The sequence below is a fragment of the Limulus polyphemus genome, unplaced genomic scaffold (assembly GCF_000517525.1).
Source record: "Limulus polyphemus unplaced genomic scaffold, Limulus_polyphemus-2.1.2 Scaffold522, whole genome shotgun sequence".
NCBI classification, from domain to species: domain Eukaryota; kingdom Metazoa; phylum Arthropoda; class Merostomata; order Xiphosura; family Limulidae; genus Limulus; species Limulus polyphemus.
The window spans coordinates 83,171-94,305 of record NW_013666132.1 but is presented as its reverse complement, the minus strand read 5'-3'; the positions used below and the strand labels follow the sequence as shown (position 1 = coordinate 94,305).

General features: G+C 32.1%; 1 protein-coding gene across 1 annotated transcript in view; it reads right to left on the bottom strand.

Annotated features, from left to right (window-relative positions):
* Nucleotides 1–11,135, bottom strand: part of LOC106458844 (actin-related protein 3) — a 106,166-nt gene that overhangs the window by 12,486 nt on the left and 82,545 nt on the right. Inside the window, exons 9-10 of the mRNA XM_013918397.2 lie at nt 9,160–9,252; nt 8,100–8,225 (exon numbers count right to left, since the gene is read on the bottom strand). Of these exons, the coding sequence (XP_013773851.1) occupies nt 8,100–8,225; nt 9,160–9,252 (219 nt within the window). The remainder of the gene's footprint in view (nt 1–8,099; nt 8,226–9,159; nt 9,253–11,135) is intronic.

Genomic DNA, 11,135 nt, shown 5'->3' with positions numbered 1-11,135 from the left:
ATTTAATTATAAATAGATGTATACTGTTATGAGTTTAAGGTTACTTAGGATAAACGAAGGTAGATTCATGTTACAATTTGAAGTCATTCTAGAAAGAAAAAGGGAAATTAAATTTTTTTGTGGTTACAAGGTTGGTCAAATATACCAATGCTGTATAGGGTTAGGGTAGAGAAAATAACAGATAAAATATAGTTTTATTAAAACCAAACATCTGAAATGAATTTAGGAAGTATGAAATTAAGCAAATAAAATTTAAGATTTTTGAGATGAAGAAAAGTATTTTTAATCTTAACATGAAAATCATTTGGCACACAGACTATTCAAACCAGATACTTTATATATTCATGGACAAATCTTTTTTTAGTTTATTTAAAATACTTCATAAAAAATATTTTTTTTTTTGTATATGAAAGAGTTAATGTTTACTGAAAGTGCCAAATTTTGTGAAGATATGCATACTATATTAAAAGTTAGTATAAAATCTATAAAGACTTTATACGAGTACAAAGAGGTCATGTGGTCAGTAAAATTGACTGAGCCTGTGTTCATAGAGTTAATTACTTTGTATTCTCTTGGACTGTTCTTGAGCTCATGGCAACAACACAGCTTCAAAGTTTTTTCCTGTGCTCTAGAGGATATTTAATGTTACATCTTCACATTTTTGGGGAATGAACATTTGTCCTTGGTGCAAATGATCTGCTCATTTAAATCAGTAAATCAACTGTTCAACTTCATAAGTAATTTTACTTTGGTTGCCATACAAATGGATTTCACTTCTTAATTTCTTTGTATTTTTTGAAACTGTTCTTGAGCTCATGGCAACAACATAGGTTCAAAGTTTTTTCTGTGCTCTTTTTGTTTTAGTAACTTTCTTTCCCTTTGTGACAAATGCCCACCATACAGTTTCTATTCACAGGTTGTAAAATAACTATGTGGGCCTAGCTGGTTCACCTAACACTGTTTTTGATGCTATCTTCTTTGTTTTCTGTTGGGAAACTGTTTATATGAATTATTTTTTCACTTTCCTTGTGCCTGACTGGAACCTTTATGAGATGCTAGCTTTTGCTCCCAGAAAAAGATAAAAGGAAATGCTTTAACAATGATCAAGAATTATTAAGAATTTTACCTTCTGAATGTGGAATTTTGAAAATTTTTTAATATACGTAAACAGTGAACTTTCCTGTAATTTACTAAAATCCTTCCCAAACCAAAGATGTGGTTTAAACTATATCACTACTTAACTTGAAAACTTGTAAATAGAATAATTAGCATACATAGAAGTTAGTTTGAAAACTGGTATTAAAGTAATATTTACTCATAACTAAATACATCTCAAACTCCAAACTACATACAGCACTGAACTCACTGACTAAATAACTCAACAGATAGCTCACTGTCTAACTCATTAAATTTCCACTATCAGCTAGACAACCTCCTTCGAGACGTACACCTTTGTTGCTTTTGGCCTGACATGCATGTCCTCATCCACTTTGCCATCTATGAATTGGTCATGTGCCAACGAATCCATCATTTCATGTGAAGCATCTGGGTAAGATAATTGGGAAATCTTTCCCACATTTTCCACAAATTCTCCTAAGGTTTCATGTTTTCTCTGTATTCTACTCCTGAACTTCCTTCTGATGTGTCACTCCAAACCTATTCGATAAGGCAGCCACCAATCCATGATAGTTGTTACTGCTCTCAGTGAGAAGGTTACTTAATGTTGTTAAAACTGGTTCTTTTAGACTAGCAGTAAGATTAATTGCTTCTTTTTCAATATTCTCTATATTCATTTTCAATATTATTTCTCATTGAACACACTACACCTTCTATGATATTTTTCCAACATATTCTGTTGATTTCATGACTGGATGATAATGTTGAACAAGCCTGATTAATTATGCAACTTGATGAAGTAATGGTATAATTGAAGTATTTCATGAAGGTTCCTGCAGTCAAAGATGGCACACCAGTAATAGTAATCTATGTAGATTAAACTGATTCTACAATTCCATGTTTCTTAGACAAAAGTGCTTGAGATAGTAATTCTTGGGTGGTTGCAGAAAGATACGACTGGTTTGATCCTTGCATTTGCCAATTCATTTTCTAAATGTTTTATTCTGTCACTGATGTTCACTTCTATCTCCTGATTTTACTTTGCTATTATAATTTTTCTGAACTCCATTGATGCCTTTTTGTATTTCAATTTCATCATTACAGCCTTCCTGCATTTCACACATTTTTTCGTATTATTTTAATTTTGCTGTTATAATCCTTCTGGAAATCTCCAATAATTTTTTTTGACCTTACATTAGGTCAAATTTATTTTTGTTCTCAATTGTTCTTTAAATCTTAGTCTTTCCTTTAACTCATTTCTTAGGTTTCCGTCTCTTCTTTTTTTAAACTTTTGTTAAATTTCTTCTTGGTCTTCTTTCAATTTTTGATTTTTTTTTTCCAATTTTCTATCTCTTCTTACAATTTACTTTATTTCTCAAGATTTGGGTATGCTGGGTAGTTCTTTCTTTAGTTCACTGAATGCCTTTTCACAATCAGCAGACCAACAAAACCTGTTTATTTATTCAAGTAGTTTGCATAAAGAACAAGCTACATCAGTAGATGATTTTACAAAATGACAACAGCAAGAGCATAGTTAAAGATATCCTACTGCCTACAGTGTTGACCAATTCTGAATAGATTCAATGTTATTTGGATGTGTAGACACTCTCTCTCCACTGATAATGTGTCCAGAAACCTCACCTATTGACACAATAATTTACACTTCTTGAGATTTAGTTTAAGGTTCTCTTTCCTCAACTGATTTAGTACTTTCTTTATTCCACCTCAAGCATCATCAAAAATCTTCCAATGTGTGATTATATTACTCAAGTAGATGAGTACAATGTTCCAGGGTAGTCCAGAGAGAAAACACTTCATTAGTCATTGAGATATAGAAGGTGCATTACACAATCCAATTGGTAATACAAAAAATTGCCACAACCTGTTTTCTGCAGTAAAGGTTGTTTCTTTCATACTTGCTTTGTCAATTTACCATTGCCAGTATCTACTCTTCAGCTTCAATGCTGAAAACCATTTTGCTACAGATAAAGCATCCAAAGTATAGTCAATCCTTGGCAAGAGAAAAGCATCCTTCCTTGTGACTTCATTCACATTGCAATAGACCAAACAGGACCCCGTGGATCTTTCTTTTTCACAAGTACACTGGCAGATACCAAAGAACTTATACTCAGTTCTATTACTCCTTGTTTTTTAATGGCTTCTATTTATTTGAGAGGTTAGCCTGTTTTACAACTGAGAGTACTTGGCAAGCTGATGTATTGGGCTGCATCTCCTGTATTAATCTTATGAGATGCTTTATTTTTATGGCCTACATCATGAGATCCACTGGAGAAACTATATTTATATTCTATGTGAAAGTCATGTAATCTATGGCATTGATAAGTTGTAACACCTCTAAACCTTCAGTCATTCAGTTCCTTTAAAGAAGGTGGTAAGCTTTCTTCATGTAACATTTGATACCAGACTTCCTACATTTCATCTTAAAGGTATGTCTGATATTTTTTAATGTGGAATATTCCATCCATAAATAGCTTAGATTTCATGGCCCTAATGACTATATCTTTATTCTTTAGATCGAGTTCTTCCAACCAATAATCCCCCAGGACACACTACAGTTATTGTTTCTACTATGCCCCAGTCATTAGACTTAAATTTATTCCTATTAAATCCTGATATAAGAATTTCACTTAATGGTAGTAAAATAACTGTCCTCCTCCTTGTTTCTGGAAGTTCCACATCTGATATATTTTTACTTTCAATATAAAAAGTCTTCTCTTGTACATAATGAATCCCACTTTTTCTCCATAACAATCTTAATCCCGACTAGATTGGGGTTGGAGGATATTTTTGTAAGCCAAAAATTTTTACACCTGTGTGGCCAGTCCAAATTGACAACCAAACAGGATGAGCATGTTCAGTAACAGGGAATCAAACTTGCTACCCTCAGACTATGAATCAAGCATTCTAGCTACCAAGCCATGCCAGGTCACATACTGTGGCATTTATAACTTTGGACCATACGGAGCCACTGTCTACCATAAAGGTCATTTTGCACCACTACCTATACACTTTCAACTGTGAAAGCAGCTAATATATATATCATGGGTTTTCTTTCTATAGGGCAGGGGTAAAACCCAACCCTAAACTCAATTCCCTACCTCCCTAGATTTTTTATTTTATTGTTTCTAGATTATAGCTTTCAGTGTGACAAAGATATCTGTGGATGCCCCATTTCTGATTTATTTTCACTAAAATAATCCCATTCCTGACACCAGTTATAATTATATATGTTATATGCTTATATTGTTGCATAGTATCTTTTTGATTAGGTGGTAAAATAATGCAAAGTCTAGTCCACTTAATGGAAGGAAAGTGTTTGTTTTATTTTGCTCAAATTAAAGTGTTACAAATTATATGTTTTCATGAACTAACATAACCAAACACTAGGGCTAACTCACAAAGAATGCTTGTCAATCATTTGTTAAATTTCCTCTCATATCTATCTACAACATTGAATTATATTAAATCACCAATTACTCAATGATTAACTCAAAAACAGCTTGATTGTGTTTTTCTAAAAAAAAAGATTTTCCCCAAGTCTACAAAATTCAAAAGTCACATGGTTATCAGGTAAATCCTAATCTAGAACTCACTTTGGAAAAAGCAATACAAACATCTAAATCAAAATATGTCTGCCACAAAGGTCATTTTGCACCATTAATTATTCAATGAATAATGAAACGGAATTGGAAATGCAATGGAACCAATACATAAAATCTAATTTCTAAATTTTAAATACATAGTGATTGTTTGAACTTTTATAGAGATGACTAATGCTTTCAATCAGAATGCTACTTTAACTTTTTATATATGACACCAAGTCTGCATTAAGGCTCACACATTTGAAAGATATGCATACAAGTTCTTTTTTGTCAACACTTTCCATAAACAAGCAAGTAAAAATTGCACTCTTGTAAATTGTTTGGAAAATCTACCTTACTGCTTGTACTTTGTTACTTTGTTAGGGCAAGCAATTTTGAATCTAACTATGCAGACTGCACTTGAAAAAACTACCATTTTACTGATCATGTCATAATTGGAAATCACAGATTGCTGATTATTATAGCATGCAACAGGCCAGAGAATGTACTTTGAAGCTTCATTAAGTTTGAAATGGTTGAAGTTACCAATATATGTGCCAGTAAAAACAGAAACAATCTCTTTTCCATTTGTTATTTGAACGAGTGTAAAATAAAAATGGACACTGACCTTCTGGCTAAAACATGATCGATACATAATGTTATGTAACAGTCCTGAGAGACAATTTGTTGAGGTTCACTGCCTAAATCCATTATGCTTTCATCTAATGTGTTTATATCTCAGCACTTACACTGTCACTTGGCATTAATCTAAAATCACGAAATATTAGGTTTTACTGTTGATAAAGATGTATAAACTCCCCAGTTAGTTACATTAAATGTAATCTCCACAAGCAGGGCAAACACCCCAGTTGAGGAAAGTTTCTTTCCTTTAAAAACTAAACACCTGCTAATAAATGTTTTTTTACAGGTGCAATGGGCAGTTGTTTACAACAAATGCACACCGTCATGATTCTTGTTTTGAACCATTTGCTTCTCTACTCAAAAAGTCTAAAATATCTACTTTTTTCTCATTCAGAAGCAATCCAACTAATCAGCAATCATGTTTGTCAGGCTACAACTAACTTGAAGGTAATTTCTTGGAACTATGCACATTCATAAATAACTGGACTGTCAAATGACAAAATGTAATGCTCCATAGCTGCTTATTAGGTTAGTTATTTTGAAAATATTTGTATATACTTGTTTACCACTTTCAACTTATAGTGACATCTCTGACATTGAAATTCACAATTCAAACAATTGACAAAACCCCTATTGGAAAGTAATGGGACATTACAAATTTTCAATTATTTTGTTATCACGCACTCTTTGGCTACCTTCCCAAACAATGAGCTAATACACAGTGTGGTACTAATGGGGAGCCACATAGCGTATTATCCCGAGAACTTCGTGTAGACCTCAAGTCAGTACACAGTGTGTATTAGCTCTGTGAATGTGTTGTTATCGACCATTTGCTAATGTATTATCAGTAAAGAAATGGGTGTGCTTCAAGATGTGTGGAGCACTGTGTTTTAACCTTTCTTTCATTCAGTGTGTCAACTTATGTAAATAAACGAGAAACAGACAGAGATTGTTTAACTGATGATATTTTATTCTAGGGTGGATGATGTTTTGTGCCGAAAGAAAAAGTAAAAGTACAGGGTTGTGACTGTAAACATACTTACAAATCAGAAATTGTTGCTGTGAATAAAGTGGCCTGAGTGGTGTTATTCTTAATTTCTCCACAATCAGAAAATTCAACAAAATCTGATTGTCACCCAATTATGCAATAATTGGCCATACTATCTGGAAAATACTGCATAATATAAAATAATAAGTTTAAATGAACACGAAAAAACAGGAATAATTATGCAATTCTCATGATGGTCTCTCAAACATTTTCCACATCTTTTTCATTATTTAATTTCACCAGAAAGGCCAGCTATCATCCATAGAGTTAAGGAAGAGCTATCTAACATCTTTCAAGATGGTTGTCTGGCAGCTGACAGGATCACTGATCAGCTTCTGGTGATGCTCCACTCACTTTCAACAAGTGACTTTGATCCCATACCAGCTATCCATGTTTGGAACTCAGGATTATTTTGCACAAGAAGACCAAATACTGGCATGGTCCAGATTGAGAAGCAGGTGCAGGAGAGTGACGAAGGAGGAATCCAGGAAATGAATGTTGGGACATAATTGGACACTGACAATGATGCATACCTAATTTCCTTTCATTATTTATTTTGATTAGGAAAGGACACTAATTTTAGTTTAACTCATCACCACCTAAGCCATTTTACAGCTATTTGCACGTGTTCCATATGTTGCTAATTTAAGGATTTTGCTTAATACCAATTCAAATTTATGAACAACTATGAAAGAACTGATCACTATAAAGTTAATGGTGATGTAAATTGTATGATTTTCCATCTACCCATCCAAGTTTTGGACATTTTATTAACCAATATATCAATAATGGTAATGGATTAAATGGGAACAAGAACAGATTACACTGACAGTAATGCAAAGACTTCTTTTGATTAGAAAAGGGGAATAAAGAGTTATTGTTATACCATGCTTTGGAAAGAAATCAAAAATAATATATGAAATAAAAATCACTTAAGTGGTTTGAAAAAAATAAGTTGTTTGACTTTTTTTTCATGAAATACAAGTTTACAACAAAATAAATTGAGATATGTTGATATCTTTAGTTGCCTTTCAATTTAAGTAACATCCTATAATTAATTCAGTAGTTTCTCTGATAACCTCCACTATAGAGCACATTTTACAATAAGCTATAGGATTGGCCCCTAAAAATGCATGTTTTTGGGGGAACTGGCTGGCTCCCTATAAAAAGAGCATAAGCACTGTTGATATTCATTTTATAATGTTCTAGAGGATATGCAAATGAAATATGAAACTGTTACATGAAAATAAGTATTTTTATTCACAGATTGAAAATCAACTTTCACTCTGACTGACTCAGTACGGTCTTTGGAAATTCACAGACAAATCTCAGTAAAATCACTATAAAACATATCTGGTTTTTTGTATAAAATAGATTTTTAATGTTTACTAAAAACTTGCCAAATTTTGTAACTATACACATAATAATTTCAAAATTATATTAAACATTACCAAGTACAGCTTCACAGATATAGCAGGAGTGACTGTCAGTTATAACATTCTCACAGCTAAAAGTGAAGTGTATAAATAAGCATCACTGATAGTTTAAGCCTCAGACCTTCCAATCCATAGCACAATAAAAATTGGGCAAAGTCCATCCCATTCAATCTTGTTGACCAAGATAAGGAGAAGTAATTAAATTAATGTCATTTCTACCATCAAATGGAAACCAATACTGTTCAATAAGCTTACCTTAATTCTGCCCCCACTCAAGGTTTCACTCAGTTTAAGGCGAGCATCAACAACTCTTTTTAAATCTCTCTGTAGTCTTCTTCCAAAATCACGAAACATAGTTGATCCACCAGACAATACAATATTCTGAAAAAGTATTTAAACACTTGATTTGGAGATCTCCAATACAGCATGTTAGGTATTACCTCTATAATTTTAAATCATTGCTTCAAATACTTTATTATATGTCAGACATATTATAACTAATACGTACATTAATGTACATTGCCCATTATATTGTTGTCTTTCCTCAGGCAAAGCATAATTTTCATAACCTTCAATCTTGTTTGGTTACAGAGTCAAATAGAAAATAAGACCCCTCTTGCCAAACCCACTCATACAACCAACAGAAAGCCAAGGTTTTCATATACCAAATGACATATAATATTACATTGTTTTCTGTAGAGAGAATTGTAACTTTCTCTTTCAGTACAAGCTTCATCATTCCCACAGGAGGCACATCAACTAGCTCAGATGAATTTGTAATGGCTCTTGTCACATAGTTAAAAGAGAAAAATTGTTATAGTTATGAGACATTGTCTGACTTTTTGCATGTTGTTATTCTAAGTTCTTTGGTGCATTATTTAATTAAATAAAAAAATCATTTAGTGCAGTACTACTATTAGTATAAAAAAGTAGGCTCAAGTATCATTGGCAGTTGACAGCAAAAAAAAAAAAGCCCCAAGTAAGCACTATATTTCTTGTTTTTCATGTGCATTCTTTATTATTCTAAAAGTAACTAAAATGTAAAAACAGAAACTCTTTAGAAACTCTAAATTAGAAGGTTATTAATGTTCAAATTTCTGCATTAATGTTTTGGTCTTAAGCTTATAAGACAATTATTCTTTCTGATGTTGGCTTAAAAACCAAAATGTAACATATATATGTAAACACTTCTTGTTGTTTTTTTTAGGGGGGGGGATAAAAGAAATAGTGACTCAACACATTGCAAAAAAAGATAACATCCCATTTGTTCAAGTGTAAATATTTCCTTGTATAACTATAAAGTTTATCACAGTACCTTGTATAGTGGTCTTCTAACATCAATAGGGCAGTTCTGGATACAAGTGTCCACAATTTCAGAGATAGGAGTCATAAAGTCTGGATTAGCAAACTAAATGAAAACACATTAAATATGTTACAACTTTAAAAACAGATATCAAAATAAAAGAAAGGAAAAATATATACAGCTTCAAGTCTGCAAGTCTACTTCTGCAAGTAGTTTTCTATCAAGATTAAAAGGAAGATATAATTTCTGGAACTGGAATTAAAGATATAAAATGCATTTGCTGTTGAAATAAAAACAAGTGGTATTCACAGGTGTAACTAATTTCATACTTTTTAACAGGAGGATCAACCAGGATAATCACAGGGTAAATCTGAATAATTTAGCCAAATGACCAAGTTTAATCCAAGGGAATAAACTGACCGGACACATGGTGTAAAACAATCTTTATTACTAAAAGCACAAATACTGTATACATACTTGCATCAGAACACTGGATCACAATCTAGTGAACCAATGAATCTGTCAGCAGTTGTAGTCTATAGAGATTTCTTTCTATTGACTAACTCACATTGAAAACCAAGTTAAACTGAGTCAACCTAATGTTCCTCACTTAACTACCCATGCTTCTGATCTTTCTCATATAACATGGTAAAGGTCATAACCTTTATATATCATCTACATGGCCAATGAAAAACACTGCTGTTGTTGACTTGTTTGAACAATGTGCAAAGTTGCAGCAAATATCCCCATGGGCATTATCTTATAGAGTACAAAAAGAAACAAAAGTAACAATAAGAATAACTCAATGGTTTTCTGGACCACAAAAAAAAAAAACTACGCACAGAATCAGATTACATGAACAACTATGAAAATTCCAGCATGAATATATGAACACGGAAAACACATAGTATGCTTGTATATCACAATGTGTGGTATTCGTGTCTACTGACATCCAACTGAAAGTCTTAAATATCCAAAATACACTGGAGGTTTAGGAAATATCCAACAAAGAATAAAGTGAAGAAAGATGGCATTGGGGAAAAAAAAAAAAGCACATGTATATAAATGAAACAAAATTTTTGTTCAGACAACAAATAACTGCTGTTTTTTTTTTAATAAACTAGTCAGCAAATTCTTATTTGTGAAGAAAAAGAGGCCAACACTAGAATAGGAGTAACAATGATGCCACACTTACAAGTTAGACAAAACACCTAGTAGAGAAGCCCACAATTAGAGGACACTCAGGTCAATGATTATTCCCACTATAAATTTTTAAGGAAGTAAACCCCAAACATCATAACATTCATAAGTTATTTTAGCATCCTATTAACCCAATGACCACCGGCTACTAAATCTCTGAATAGCCAATGCAAGTCTTGCTATGTGTCATTCCAACAATAAAACTAGTCAACGAAGTTGTTTGAAACATCATAAAAACTTTCATATATGCATGTAGTTTAAGAAACATAAATCCTGTTACTTTTGATAAATTTAGTTTTTTGGCATTATGATATTTAATATCTTGGAAAATTACATTAGGAAATGTAATTTGAGCTTATTACTTTTATATTTTACTACATTATTTTAAAATCCATAAAACTTTTAATTGTCCATAAAATACAAATTTTGTCTATTTAAATTTTTTTTTAATAATCACATACTCTCCTTATGGTTTCAAGTAATATACAAGACCTGAAAATAATTTGTAAGTAAACCTAAACAATAAACAAGTATTTTTATTTTTAACTAGGATTTCATGTTTATATATGTACATAAAAATTTTTAATTTTGTCTCATAAATGTATTTTTTATTTCATTGCAGCCGTACTTTTTTGTTTATTGTGCCGAATAAACCGTGGGGTTACCATGCCTGTTGGTGGTCACTCTCGTTCATTCAAGCACAGGCGCATTTGAACATTACTGTAGATATGATAGTAAGAAAGCTTTTTGGTACTTGAATATCATTTTTTGAACTTTTAAACAAGGTT